The sequence below is a fragment of the Octopus bimaculoides genome, chromosome 6 (assembly GCF_046866305.1).
Source record: "Octopus bimaculoides isolate indiv1 chromosome 6, ASM4686630v1, whole genome shotgun sequence".
NCBI lineage: Eukaryota > Metazoa > Mollusca > Cephalopoda > Octopoda > Octopodidae > Octopus > Octopus bimaculoides.
In genome coordinates, this window is record NC_142933.1 from 116,788,222 (window position 1) to 116,804,631 (window position 16,410).

The 16,410-nt window shown below is 36.4% G+C and overlaps 1 protein-coding gene across 2 annotated transcripts in view; it reads left to right on the plus strand.

The window, feature by feature from the left end:
- The window catches only part of LOC106882966 (dnaJ homolog subfamily B member 12), a 45,371-nt gene that overhangs the window by 1,121 nt on the left and 27,840 nt on the right, over window positions 1-16,410 (plus strand). For both annotated transcript variants that reach the window (XM_052968560.2, XM_014933820.3), the window contains exon 2: window positions 15,586-15,775. In XM_052968560.2, the coding sequence (XP_052824520.1) occupies window positions 15,586-15,775 (190 nt within the window). The remainder of the gene's footprint in view (window positions 1-15,585; window positions 15,776-16,410) is intronic.

Genomic DNA, 16,410 nt, shown 5'->3' on the forward strand with positions numbered 1-16,410 from the left:
TCGTATAACAATTTCACCTATTTTTCGCTTGATCGTTTTTGTAAATGGATATTTCATGTAAGAAATAACAAATTTGTTGTCTTCAGTGTCGTTTTTAATCACTGGTTAGGTTAGATCGGCTGTTAAATGATGTCGTGGCATATGCTGAATGGAACAAAAAAAAAAAAGAAATGTTAACTGGATTCACATTTAGAGATATACTGTTATTTTTTAATTAGGTCAATCAGCTGGTTGTATTATAGAAAATCCACAGACTTATGGGGTCAATTTTATTCGGAATTTAAACGAATCTAGCACATTATGGTTTCCGTAATAAATGTGCATTAGTTTTAATTGATTATTTATTTTCTTTTGTGTTTTTTTCTTCTTCTCCATATGAATGATGTAATAATACTATGTTTTCCTTTTGAAATTGTAGCAATTAATGATAGTTGTAGGTAGAACGTAGGATGTGTCTGAAACCTGATAAACGTCGTAACATTTACTTAATGTTTTTCCGTTCAGAGTTCAAACCTTTCAAGCGGTAGATTCCATCACCCTGGATCGATAAAATATGTACCAGTAATATGCTTTTCGGTACAATCGTGCTAGTAAAAGGACTTCCAAACAGAAAGAAGCTGCGACCTCAATCCTCATTTAATATCAGAAGATGAGAAGTAATAGAATTAGAGTCACACACTGTGTTGTAGATGGCTTAGCCACACGCCACCTACACTTGTAAACTTACATGGAACTGCAATAGTATATGTAATAAACACACATCTTATAATCACTAATTAGATATTTAATAATTGTACCAACAAAGTACACCTCAATGTCAATAACTTGGATAACAAGATTTAATTTTCCAAAATTTCGCTCGTTATTAGAAATCTGTCTTCAGAGTTGAGGAATGTTATTGATTTGTATAAATAAGCAATACATCAAAGTCACCCATGAATATACCAGAGTACAAACTTATAGATGGAACTGTAAGTATTGACGGGCAATGCCTTAAGACTGTCTGCCAGTCTGGATCCCCAAATCAATGTCGTATCAAGAATCTCGGCAAGATTAGAGAGAGACATAATTTTTTTGTTTGTCAGCCCCCTCTTGTTCATCATAATCCTTCAGGCAATAATAGAGGAATGTAAGTCGGGCTGCTCCTGGGACTCCTCTATGCTGATGACTTTGTTCTTACAGCTGAATCACTACCAGAACTGGAGAAAAAAATTCAGGAGTGGAAGCAAGCTCTGAAATCAAAGAGCCTCAGAGTTAATTTAGCATAAACCAAAGTTTTAGTAAGTAGGAAAGCTGACAAATCACTAATCCCTTCAGGTAAATGGTCCTACTCAATATGTAGAAACTCCATAAGGTGTATCTGGTGCAAGCTACGGATACGTAAAAGGTACAGCAGTATCAGAGGAAGATTAACAGGGAAAATAGTTTGTATGTGTGGCAGATGCATAGTTACAATAAACATTAGAAATATACAGAAAATAGACTCTATCAAATGCCAGGTGGGATACCTAGAAGTAGTTGATAGCTTCCTTTATCCAGGTGACCAAGTCAGCAGTGGAAGTGGATGCTCCGAGAGCATAGCTGCTAGAATAAGAATAGGGAAGGGAAAAGTTCAGAGAGCTTCTACCTTTGTTAGCAACAAAGAGTCTCTCCCTCAGAGTGAAGGGCAGATTGTATGATGCCTGTGTGCAAACAGCTATGCTACATGGGCTGTGACTGCAGAGGACATGGAAAGTCTTGAAGAATGAATCTAATTTGCTTTGCTAGATGTGCAATGTCAGTGTGCATGTAGGACAGAGTGTAAGCATCTTGAAAGAAAAATTAGGTATAAGAGATACAACTCTGCTGGTATGGTCATGTGATGTGTATGGACGAGGATAGCTGCCTAAAGAAGTGCTGATCTCTAATTGTGGAGGGAACTTGTGGAAAAGGTAGATGCAGGAAGACTTGGGACGAAGTAATGAAGCATGATCTTTGAATGTGGAGTCTGACGGAAGCAGTGACAGGTGGTCATGGCTTTTGGTGATTTGCTGTGCTTGAGAAGACTTGTCAAGCCAAGTGAAATCGTAATTGTGGCTAGTGCCAGTGACACATAACAGCATCTGTGCCAGTGACATGTAAAAGGCACCTGTGCCAATGACACATAAATGGTACCCACTATTCTTTCAGAGTGGTGGGCAATTAGAAAGGGCATCCAACTATAGAAACCAAGCCGAAGTCAGACTGGATCCTTGTGCAGCTCTGGCTTGTCAGTTCTAGTCAAAGTGTCCAACCCATGCCAGCATGGAAAGCAGACATTAGAGGAGATGATGACTGTCTCAAGAAAGGGTGGATATTGACTCAGATGCCCAGCATGTACATCTTAAACACAGATTTTCTGGTTCGGATCTTGGAGAGCACATCAACAATACTGGAAACGGAAAATGATTTTTCTTACCATGAAGTCATTTCTTTTCATATTGAATAGGTTGTGGTTAAAAAGTTCACTTTGCAACCATGCGGTTTTGAGTTCAGTCCCATTGTGCAGAAACTTTTAGGGAACCCCCTGTGTGTATGGGTGTGTGTGTGTATGAATGTTAATATCCCACACCTTCGTTTGTCAGTAGAATGTGTTGCACTCAAGAGAAATAGAATATTTACATCTCTTGTTGACATTACGACTGATCAGCTTGCACTTTCAAAGATCTGTGGAATAAAGATTTTCTTACTTGGAAAACAGGCAAGGGTTGGTGCCAAGAAGAACATCCTACCATCCAATCCATGGTAGCATAGAGAAATGGACATTAAGAAAACAAACAAATAAATCCCATTGGCCAGAATGTCCAAACATTCGTCCACTAACAGGCAAAACATCTAGTCAGCAAAGGAAATTCAACAAGTAAACTTAGAACTTGTAGATTTCCAAGAAACCTACGTAGTATGTTCCAGGACCAGATGCTATTGCATTTGGACAAAAATTGAAAAATTCCACTTCTCAGCATCATTTTGATGTGCATTTCTACTAAGATTGAAAATTGTTACTAAAAGTCCTAAATATCCAAAACATAAAAAAGGAGGTTCTGCTTAAAACCTTTAGGTCCAACACACACCCAGACTGTAAAGCTTAAAATACAAAACAAGTGATGCAAAAAAAGGTGATTAAAGATTTTAATGATCAACAAATATCTTGAAAGCTTGAAATGGTATTCCTACCTCCATACAAATACACTGCAAAAGTAAAAGAGTTTTTTGTCTGAGGGAGTGCTGGAAAGTTCCTGGTTTTGGGTAGAAGAAAATACAGAAGGATAAAATTAATTATGATTTTATTCAACACTAGCAGAGATACCCGGCGTTGCCCGTGTTACATGCAATTGAAGGATGAGACTTTTCTCTTATATTTTCTGTAAGGAACTGGAATAGATATTCGAATTTCATCAAAATTGCACATGAGGGTTCTTTCCTCTTTGCACACCCTAAAAAAATTCTAATCATGAGACATGTATCCCATACTATTAATCTTTATGCACATATTCCAAAATTTCAGTCTTCTGGAACCTGTAAAAAGGATTTTGCTCCTGAAAAATGGAGCTCATGGAGCTCTAAAATGTGGGAATGAAGGCCCCTATTGGGGGTGGGGGTGTTAATGTCAACCAGAGAAGTTGAATTGTTGGGAATGTTTTTAACTTGGGTCTTAAAGTATACCTGTATATATGTGAGAGTATAGTTTCAGTATGAAATTGAAAGTATTAAAGTGAAAGTATTTGAAATTACAGAAGTGACATGTTATTGTTTCACTTTTGAGATGTAATACTGAAATAGTGGAATAGTTTCAGTGTGAAAGTGAAAGTATCTGACATTACAGTAGAGAGATGTTATTGTTTCACTTTTGACACATAATACTGAAATAGTGGAGGAGATATGATATTGGTGTGGGCTTGAACTATGCAAGAAGTTAAAAATTGTTTTGGCCTAAGACACTACATGGACCCTAAGTAAGGCATGTGTTAATTTCAAATGACATTGGTTGTGTAGTTCTCGAGTTTTATGGATTCACACAGACACATATTCTCATCTTTATATATCTGATATTTATGTGCATATTCGAAAATTCTAGTGTTATGGACCCTGTAAAAAGGATTTTGCTCATGAAGAATGGAGCTCTTGGAGCTGAAAAATGTAGGAGTTAAGGCCCCTATTAGGGGTGGGTGTGTTAATGTCAACCAGAGAAGTTGAATTGTTGGGAATGTTTTTAACTTGGGTGTAATATGTATTGTTTGAATTTCTTTGAAATAGGAAATATATGTATGTTCACTGGGTTTGTAAAAGAGAGCAAAGGTACAGGAAAGCAAAAGACGAATGATCACGATAATCAGTCGGCTACCCGAGCATAGTCGTTATTACTCCCCAATGTAGGATTCCTCACCATACAGGTGACAGGCACAGCTGTAAGATGCATTACGGATCTATAGCAATTGGAAGGGCATGACCCAATTGAAATAAGAACGTGTGACGTTTGGAGTAAAGGGAAATGAAAGTGTCGCCTCTGGAGTTTGCAAATGACCACTATACTGATAGATAACTGCAGAAAATATTTACAATCGATAAATGTCTTAGAACAACCAGTCACTCATCTGGGAAGGCCTTGAAATCAATGTTACCAACTGGGGACTATATGTGTCGCAGTGGTAATAAAAAGACTCAAAGGAGGTCTGCAACGAAATAATTTTACTCATCACTTTGCAAGTGAATCAGTGGAGGCAAAGATGCGTCTCATTTACTTGACAATTTATGCACCACATTGCAGAAATCACAATGTAAGTATATCTGAAAGGATAGTCTTACACTGTTGTACCGTTGAATTACAAATAATGCTCATCTGTTATGTTCGGGTGATCCTATAGGTTCCAATAGTACAACTGTATTCGTCTTTGCTTAGGAAAAAATGACTAAATTGTGGGTGTGAAGTCCCCATGAAGGGGGTCTTTGTAACTTCTAAGAAGAAGAAATTTTAGAAATATTACTTTATTTGTGTGTAATCTGTATGGTTAAAATTTCATCAACATCAAAAATATATGAATTTTCATGGGGGTTATGGCCATTATGTATAGAATATAATTTCCAAATTTCATAAAGATCTATTCAGTACTTTTTACGTAGTTTTGGATAAAAAAAAACAAATGACTAATGTGTGCGTTTGTGTACATATACATCTATATGTATACATGTGTACATATACATCTATATGTATACATGTGTACATATACATCTATATGTATACATGTATACATATACATCTCTCTCTCTCTGAAACCATTAAAGTGAAAGTATCTGTCACTACAGTATCGAAATGTGATTGTTTCAGTTAGTGGAATAGTTTCATTTTTAAAGTGAAAGTATTTGACATGAGTGTTTTTGTTTCACTTTTGACACGTAATACTTAAATAGTGGAGGAGATATTATGTTGCCGTGGGCTCGAACTCTGCAAGAAAGTTAAAAAATTTTTTTGACTAAAACACAACTGGAACCCTAAGTAAGGCATCTGTAAAATTTGAATGAAATTGGTTGCGTAGTTCGAGTTTTAGGGATTCACACACACACACAGACAGACACACATTCTCATTTTTATATACATAGATATTCCCCTCTCAGATTCACATACTTATTGCAGCAGTCCTTCAGTTTTTCTAAACCTTGTAAAAGAACTTGAAAGATTGGGCCTCCAACCAAGCCTTTCGCAATACCCTTAAAGCCAAGAACTTTTCAGCACTCGCTTGTACATGATGAAGCACTTCCAACCATAGAAACCATGCCGTAACTGACAGTTGGAGTCTGGACTGCTCCCTGCTAGCCAGCTCCATCTCAAACCATTCAACCCATGCCAGCATGGAGAGTGGACATTAAATGATGATGCTGATCTGTGGTTTAGTATCAATAGATACTTATTATGATGGCGAACTCCTTCACTTAACCTGGCAAGAATCACTAGCTTTGGCCTCATATAAGTGGATGCACAAGGAATCCTAAGCCTACTTAATAATCTTAGCCCACTTAATCAATAATATTGCATCTAGTGTAATAAGCCCAGTTATGTTTCACGTGGATTCAGAGTTACTTTGTAACCATGCAGTTTTGGGTTCCGTCTCACTGCATAACACCTTGGGCGAGCGTCTTCTTCTATAGCCTGGAGTTGACTGATACCTTGTGAATGGAATTGGTAGATGGAAACTGTATGGAAGCCAATCCTGAATGCACATATGTGTGAAAGTTGTCATTCCTCATCTTCACTTTCAGAGGCCAATAGAGTAAAATATCCTTTACTTGAAAAATAGAGAAGGGTTGCTGACAGGAAAGACATCTGGCTATAAAGGGCTGCCTCAAGTATGTCCTTGTCCAACCCATGCCAGCATGGGAAAACAATACAAATGAATGGGCAAATAACAGACACGACACAGCATTCACTGGACACTGTATGTTTCTTTAGATTGGCATAAAGCCCAATGTCCTGCCCATTAATGAAAAAGCTTCTCAAGCTCACCCACTAAACTATAAAGCCAAATATCAGTTACGCCTGTCTTCTCTGAAACAGAGTCTCAAGCAACACCAGCAACTATCTGACATTCATTGATCATTTCAAGGATATCCAAATAGTACAAAGTGCTTGTTCCACCTAGATATTATTAAACTGATCAATGAATGTCAAAATGACTTCGGAGTGCAACAGCTGTGAATCCTATCCTCTATCAACAGCACAAGACCTGGCAGAAAGCTAGGACAAAAAAATAGAGATCATTATGGTTGTGATTGAACTAGATTTTGCAAAATCCTATGAAAACTATATTTTAGTGAAGTAATATATGAATGTAAATACTACATATTGAATATTAAGACTTAGAATGGATAGAGTTTTGATTAAATAGTAGTGCTACAAGTAGTTTGCAAATCAGTAGTAACTACTATACTATCAGGAGTACTACAGGGTTCTTTGCTGGAGGTACCCTCACTGTTCCTGTCAGATTTACCTAAAGTAATTATCTCATTAAGTTTGCAGTTGATATCTTGATGTATAAACACTAACATAGATTTCTTACTGTAAAATCTATCATTATTAAAGGTTTGGATTGGTATATTGCAGATGAAATTCTATGGTTCCAAATGTGTAAAGGTGACTGTTGACCTGCTACAACATGATTTTCAATACTGACTCAATGTGCTTCCAGAAAGATGCCAATATAAATATTTTGGTGATCCTTATCACTTGCAATCTGAGTTTTGACTTAGAACTTCTCTCAGAGAATGCAATAAAATCATACACATGCTCAATAGGTTCCTCAGAAAAAAACTGCAACAAAGATTTTGACATACAAAATCACTTTTAGATCATCATCATCATTTCATATTTGAACTTCCTTGCTAGCTTGGGTTGGATAGGTTTTTTTCAGACAGTGTTTTGTGGCTAGATGTTCTTCCTGTGTCGATTCTTTTGATTGCTCTTTACATGATGTGAGGATGGGTGCTTATTCCCAAAATAGGATATACACAATACTTGAAAAGGAAATCCCCTTGGAATCAATACAAGGAAAAGCCTTCATATTGGCACATGACAGAATGGTGGCTGAAGGATTCATGTACTTGGAAAAGAGAAGACATACAAAAGATTTTTTACTATGGATGAAATTATGCCGTGCATTGGATACTGAAAACATGTTTGGCATCTTTTAAAGAGTACAATAAGATCAAAAATGCATACAAACTTTAATTGTATACTTAATAATATTCTGAATAGCAACATGTAACCAAGCGCTGACTTGAGACAATATGTAACTCCACAACTAAACACTGATTGTTAGTCGTGTCTCTGTGTAAGAAATCAATATATTCAATTATGCCATGACCATCCTATAAGTTAAAATAATCATGTTTGTTTGACAAACTTGTTAGGTTACAAATCTTGACATTTGTAGCTATGAAACAACCATGGTATTAAAGCAAATGGACTATCTTTCTAATTTATTATGTAATATCATTTTTCCATAATTTGTTTGTTATGCATATCTTACTTTGAGATTGTTTTACTGTTTATTATTGTGTACTAACCGTTCCAAATTATTGTGTTAAGTTTATCAAATATCTATGAGTAAACTTAATTTGTTGAAGTACTCAAGACATAGCAGTGCAATTCTGTAGTGAAGTCAATTAATAAAAGGTTTGCAGTGCACAGGAATGGCTATGGTTAAGAAGTTCACTTCCTGTCCACGTTGTTTCGAGTTCAGTCCCACCCTAAGGTACCTTGGACAAATGTCTTCTACTATTATCCTAGATTGCTTTATTGTTTATGAATAGATTTGATAGACTGAAACTGAAAGAATATCCTTGTGTGTGTGTCTGTGTTTGTTTATATTTGTCCTTCACCAAAAATCTGAGCCACAAGCAGTGACATTGTTATCATTTCCCATGTCAACAAATCTCCCATTAGCTTTGTGCTTGTAGATAAGGTTTAGCAATAGGAAGGGCATCTGGCTTTAAAAGAATACCTCAGTAATACCCTCATCTAACCTATACTTAAACCCATTGCTCACTATGGAGCATAGGCCATTGATGACTTTTTTCCCACTGTTCCCAACTATGGGCTGTTTTTTCTGTTTGTCTCCAGTTGGATCCCTGTTTTTTCAGCTCTGCTTTAGTCATATGTTTCCTGAAGGGAAGGTTTTCCTCTCCTAGGTTTTGTTGGTCATTAATTGTCATCAATGCTTTTGTAACTTTGCTTTTTTTCTAGGTAAGAGTGTTGGCCCTATGCAAATCCATTTTTACCTCTGGGAAGAGGCAGTCCTTATTCAACTGACCCCTGTCCTTTGTTTGACCTGTCCAGCATAGGAAACCCTATCAGGAACTACCACTCTGCTGGTATAACACATACTACCTTATCTCAACAAGAACTGAACCTTGTAAAATCTAAAAAAAAATGCCTGTAAAAAGAATGAAAGATGTTATTCTTATCTACACAAAATTAACTTTGATATTGAACTGTGTTCTTGTGCTTGCGGATAGCACTCGGTATTTTCTAATTTCAGGTTTTTGGTTATTCTCTTCGTCATTATTATTTTAGCTTCTGTTTTTTTCAAGCATGGATTGAACATGTCTACAGAACAGCCTGCATCCATTCATTTTGGTCATGTTTCATTGTGTTTGTGGTGCACTTTTCTCATTTCTTATCACTTCTCATGTCTTCCTGGTCCCCCTCAAATACAAGTTACCTTCAACAGACTGCTCACTGTGCTTTTATACTCAGTTTATGTCCACCCTTTTGTTGGCAGTTATAAATAGATATAGTTAGATCAGTAGTTCTTCAAACTGTCTTCGTATCTCTTCATGTAGGAATGAATCGGTTTGTCTGCTAACGCTGATGTTTCAAACTAGCAACTTTATGCCTGCTCAAACTGTAAATACTGTTAATGAATAACCACAAACACAAGCCATAGTTTAAATATAGAAAAGAATTTATAGCAGTGTGATTACTAAAGTTGTGTGTCTATGTATATTTATATAGGGTAATCCAAAAGTCCCTTTAGCATTAAATATAAACCAGCTAACTGAAGTCAGTCAGGCTTCTTAATGTGTGTGTCATTCCCTCTCACCTTTTCACAAGAACCTTTACTCATTTACTGTATTTATTAAATCCCTCAACATCAGTTCATTGGATGACTACCACAGCATTTTGAAATGACAACAGTAGATCAGGGTAGCCGATCTATTGCTCTGCCGTTTTACACTGCTAGCCACTCAGATCAGCCTAAGCAATCGAAGAGCATTACTATTATAGTGTATCCAATTTTTAGGACAATGAATATTATCTTTTGATTATGGCATTTTTCCAAAGTACACGAAGTAGTATATATATATTGTCATTGTTTTCATTTTAACATCTACTTTTCCATGCTTGCAGTAGATGAACATTAAGATGGATTTATCTATGGCTGGGTACTCTACCTGCCATCAACTCTTACCTACTTCCAAATAAAGTAATATTTCCTCTAGGTTGGTTTTACCATAAATAGCAAAGTGGCCAGAGTTGTTTTCATCAAGGATTGCAAATGAGCAACACTACTTGTATGATAGGGGCCATTTGTTTACAATCAATGCATGATATCAAGACAAGACGATACAAACACAGGCACACATGTCACACACACACATATATATATATATATATATATATATATATATATATATATATATATAGGTGCAGGCATGGCTGTGTGATAAGAAGCTTTCTTCCCAATCACACTGTTCTGAGTTCAGTCCCACTGCATGGCACCTTGGGCAAACGTCTTCTGTTATAGCCTCAGGCTAACCAAAGTCTTATGAGAGGATTTGATTGATGGAAACTGAAAAAAAGTCCATCATATATATGTGTGTGTGTATATATATATATATATATATATATATATATGCTCGCAAGGAATGAAGCCAGTATGCTCCGATGGATGTGTAATGTCGGTGTACATACTAGACAGAGTGTAAGTACCTTGAGAGAAAAGTTGAACCTAAGAAGCATCAGTTGTGGTGTGCAAGAGAGACGATTGCGCTGGTATGGTCATGTGGCGAGAATGGATGAGGATAGCTGTGTGAAAAAGTGCCACACCCTAGCAGTTGAGGGAACCTGTGGAAGAGGTAGGCCCAGGAAAACCTGGGTTGAGGTGGTGAGGCACGACCTTCGAACATTGGGCCTCACCGAGGCGTTGACTTCTGACTGAGGCCTTTGGAAATATGCTGTGCATGAGAAGACCCGGCAAGCCAAGTGAGACCTGAATCCAAGGGTGTAGCCAGCCCACTTATGCGTACCTTTCCTTCATAGGACGCTAAACTCTGCTTGCGAAGACCTGTTGAGGCAAGTGAAATCGAAATCGAACTAAATTCGACGACTGGCACCCATGCCAACGTCGTCTCCTTCATTGGACATGAAACTCGGCTTGCGAAGACCTGTTGGGGCAAGTGAAAGCGAAATCGTGATCACACCTGTGCCCAGCGTCGCCTTCCTGGCACGTGTAAAGACATTCGAGCGAGATCGTTGCCAGTGCCGCTGGACTGGCTCCTGTGCAGGTGGCACATAAAATACACCATTTTGAGCGTGGCCATTGCCAGTACTGCCTGACTGGCCTTCGTGCCGGTGGCACGTAAAAGCACCCACTACACTCTCGGAGTGGTTGGCGTTAGGAAGGGCATCCAGCTGTAGAAACTCTGCCAAATTAGATTGGAGCCTGGTGTAGTCGTCTGGTTCACCAGTCCTCAGTCAAATCGTCCAACCCATGCTAGCAAAACTGAATAAAGTATTATATTTGACAGAGTAATCTGAATGCTAAAGTGGTTAAACTGTGGCAAATTCAGTTTATATATTTTTTTAATTTCCGTGTCTGAATGTTATTCATCGATATGAGAATGAACTTGATTATGATCCACAGTGGAATAGACAGAACTGTAAAACCAAAAATATGTTGAGTGACACTGATGATGATTATGGTACAAAGTTGTAAACTGCCCCCCCCCCTTTTTTTTTTGTAGGTTTGACCATTTTATTCTTGGTAACTAAATCCTATATCAATTCCTGTTATTGATCCAGTCTAATTTTGTCGGTATTTTCATAAAGTTTTAAGCTTACTTGGCTGTCTGAAGAAAGTGTATTTAAAAAAGATATTTTGTTGTGTAATTGTTATCATCTGTTTAACCTGCTAGATTATGATGATAGACGGTTCTCAATAGTAGTGTGCGATATATATGTGAGTAAAAATAAATACAAAAAAAGGGGTTTTGTATGATTGTGTATAGAGGAATATATTATTTTGTTTAAAAGAGTTCCAACACTGTCTGTTTTTTATGTTTTATTTATATTCCTGCAAAACCAATGTGGGATATAAAATATGGAATATACAATATATAATATAATATACAATATAAAATAAAAATGGATGGTACTATGAAATAAAGTATTGAATGTCTTATTGAATATATGGAATATGTCTTATTGAATAGATGAAATATTGAGTGTTCAATATAAAGGATTAAATATATTAAATATATATACTTGTGTTAGCTGAACTGGGAGGCCTATGGACTTATGAAAGACTACTGACTGGGCATGACAGTAAATATCAATTGGTTTGCCCTGTTGAATTGTAATCGTATCCCTTTGGTATACAGTATCATTTAAGGGGGGCTGACAGTAATATACTTTTATTCTTACTAAAGATAGGACTTGACCTTGTTTGGTTAAGCAGCCAAGTTTTTGTTCCACTGTTTGTTACATATTTACTGCTGTTAACTCGAGCATTTTCAAGATAAAAGAATACTCTTTAACCGTTAATTCTTCAAAAAACAATGTTCCTAGAAACCGATCATTGTATGATCCAGTTCCTTCTTCCCCTCATTCTCAGAGGAAAAGACCTTGGCTCATAGTTTTGCATTATGTAATTGGTTCTCATAGCAGTAGTTCTAAGAACACCCATGTTTTTTTTGTTGTTTGTTTTTGTATATATACACAAATAGCCAAATGGCTTTTTTTTTCTTTTTTTTTTTTTGTGCTCATTGTTATGGCAGTGGTGTTTACAGAAATAGTTTTTTTTTGCTCCTCATTTTTACTTTGAAATGATCTTGGTAGTCTTTATTCAGTTAGTTCTAATGAATAATTGAATTGTTTGATCTCGTATTTTAGAGTAGTGAGGAAATAGATTTACAGCTCAAAGACAAATCCTAGGTTCATTTTTTTTTTTTTTTTTTGTTTTGCTTAATGTGTAACTCTATCAAAATTAAACTGAAGTTTGTTGTTTTGTTTTTTAAATGACCGCATGAATATTTCACTTGCAACAACATAGTCACCATCACTTCTCCAATCTGGCATAAATAACTATGTAAAACTGCCTTATCTTACCATAGGTTTCTATATTATTTGTAGATTTTTCTGCAAGGTTTAACTGTTTTGGATTAGATTTAACCATATGACCTTCAGTTTTCTTTGATTTGACTTTGAATTTAGCCTGTGCCAAGTGAACTCAACACCATTGTATGAATCATAAAATCCAGTGCTTTATACTTGTTCCTATCCATTTACAGTAGCTCATATGCCACTACTATGCACCATCACATTTCTGATGCTATATAGATTGTTTCCTGTATAAAGTAAAGTAATAATTTCTTTAATTATTATGCCATCAGAAGAGATTGGTAATATAAGGATGAGGAAGTTCGTGAAGGTCAAAATCAGAAATACAAATGTTTAAATGCAACTGGACACTGGTAGTGATATCACCATTATAAATGAAAAAACGTGGAAATATGTCAGTAAGCCGAAATGAATTAAATTGAAAAAGGTAGCACATGGTATTACAGGAAAAAGATTATATTTTCTTGGTGAATTCATATGTAATACAACATTTCAAGGTCAAATGAAAAAGGCAAAGATATATGTGTTAAAAAGTTCACTTAATATATTCGGCACAGAGTGGATGAAACTATTTAAAGTATAGAATACACCCATAAGTGTTTTGTGTGGAAACATATTCGGTTCAGTCGAAGGTTCAAATGTGGCCGAGGAACTGAAACAAAAAAATTGCAGTAAAACAGAGTGGAACACCTGTATGTAAGCCAAAATGGTGTGAAAAATTGCCCATGGTAAAAAATAAATATTGTTCAGTAGTAGATGTTCCATGGTCGAGACTACACATTGATTTTACTGGTCCTTTAAACACTTCTTACTACTTAATGGTAACTGATAGTTTTTCGAAATGGCCTGAAATTTGCAAGTGTAAAAAACCAACCCCCTCAACTGTGATAAATGTGTTTTACATAAATTGTTTGCAAGATTTGGCATTCCAGACAAGATAGTGTCTGACAATGGAGTACAATTTGTGTCTAGCGAATTTTTTAAATTTTGTGAAACATTCGCGGTAGAACATATAACTGCAGCACCATACCATCCCAGATTGAATGAACAGGCAGAACGCTTTGTCAATACCTTCAAAAGAGCTCTAAGAAAGTCAAAGAAGTCCTGGATGGAGGTGGCTCTACAACATTGTTTAAGAGTGTACTATGTGACACCAAATCCAAATACACCAGTGAGTAACTCACCAGTGGAGCTGATGTTTGCAAGGCAAGTAAAATCAGTTTTTGATAAATTGCTACCTTGCAAGAAAAGAAAAAGTGCCAGGGAAGACATAGCAAGATTCTTTAAAGTTGGTGAAAAGGTGTATATGAGGGCATACAAGAATGGAAAGCAGAGTTGGGAAGATGGCGTAATCACCAAATGCATAGGTAAAATGATGTATTGGATAAAAAGTAGAAAAGTCATACAAAGGAGACACGGGAACCAACTGAAAAAGAGATTCGAGGAAAGCAAACCAAAGAAGTTGGAGGAGTCAATGGAATGGTTGTACGATAGGTTCCAAGTACCAACGCCACTGCAGGTGTACAAGTGAGAGAAACAGAAAACATACAGAGTTCTTGAAAATAGATGCCAAGCACAAAAAATATTAAATTGTACAAAACAAAACACAAAAAATCTCAAAAATGGGAGGTGAAGTGAATAAAATACTTATTTCTAAATAAAATGACACTTCCTAAGAAAAACTTAAAAGGAGAGATGTTGTAGGGAATTATTAATAATGGTACACCCCTCCCATATGACAAATGGAATAACCTAGTCACTATAAGTAAAGAGAGTACATAATAGATGGTGAGAGATAGTCGTGTCTTTACTGGTTTTACTAAGTATACTGTAGACTGAAGTGGGCGTTATAATAATCCAACATTTTAAGGATTATAACACCTTGGTTGGTTATGGTCAGTTAGAGGAAGGTTATCTGCAACCTTCCTCAATTTCAAAGCTTTCATCTCCTTTACACGATTTTTGGAACCACTGGTAGCTAATCATTCCACTTTCCAATGACCAGTGTACATTCAGGGTCCTCTGGCTGAAATGCTTGCAAGCAGTTTCTGCTACTTTTGATTCTGTTTTGAAAGGAACAAAAAAATTCACTTAAATTTACTTTTTTTTTTTTTTTTTCATGTCTTTAATTTTACACTCTAAAAGAAACAAGAATAAGCAGTTAAAGCAAAATCCATTTTGCATAACTCAATAGACCAAAATCTGCACTTAAAAATGGTATATTACATGAACATAAAAATATATTTGACATGGAGCACCAACATTTAAAATTGCAAAAGCTTGCAATTAATTTTGCACTCACCTAATATTACATGTATAACGGATCATGTTTCCCTCATTTCTCTCCAACTTCTGTAGATCTTCTATATCTTGTACCCATCTTACACATTTCAGTCTACTTGTGTCAGAGAGAGAAATAGTTTGCTGCTACTGTTTGATTTCAGGTTTACTCTGATTAAGTAGACCCATGATAACAGCATTCCAATCATGACCATTCTGGTTTTTTCTAAGGATATGTTAGACTACATTGTCTAAAGTGTTCTGTCTTAATGCATGACGGTAAGATATGTTTTGAGGAAGATTTAGATGTTGCCTCCAGCAGGTCGTGATATCAGTTAGAGGCCTCCATCTTTGACCTGCATCTATCTATAATGTTCTTTTTATTTATCTTGCAGACCTTATGGAGAAGCTGAGCAAATTAAATGGTAGCACTGCTGGTCGCAGACAAAGTGGTGATGGTGCAGACAACAATGTACACAAAGATAAAGCTACCAAGAATAACAATCGTTCAGAGAAAGGTGGCTCAGGCCACCCTGGAAAGTCACCTGATGATTACACAGAGGATCAGTTGATAGCTGTGAAAAGGTTGGCTTGCGAAATAATCTTCATTACCTTTTTTTAATATGGATATTCTGATTTAGATGGTGGGGAAAAAATGACATCTGAAATCCTTCCCAATAAATTGCCATTGGATTAGATTTTTAAAAAAATATAATTAGACTTTATTAAGGATAAATGGTTTTCAACCCTCTTCTTTATATTTAGTTAAATAATGTTGTACACGTCGATCGTTTCGCCCGGCTAGGTTCGGAGTCCCCTCGATCGGGGCGGGTGCCAGGCCCATTCAGAGCTGGCGGCGATCGGCAGTATTCTTTTCAGCCCGAGAGTCGGGTTGCTTGGGAACGCAGCCCAAAGCGAGTGGTAAGCTCCATCCAAGTCCGATAGCCAACAAGAGAAATAAAATGGCGGTGCCCCAGCATGGCCACAGCTCATGAGCTGAAAGTAGATAAAATGAAAAAAAAAAAAAATGATGATGATTACATTTACTGTCTATTAAAACACCTTAAATTACTCATAAAATGTATCAAAGTTGCTTGTAGGACTAACAATATGGTCAAGCATGTGAGATGACTTGATACCGAAGGAAAATTGTATACTGGTTGTATATATCTATCATATAAAATGATAAAAACAACAAAAAAAAAAGGATGATCTCAAGC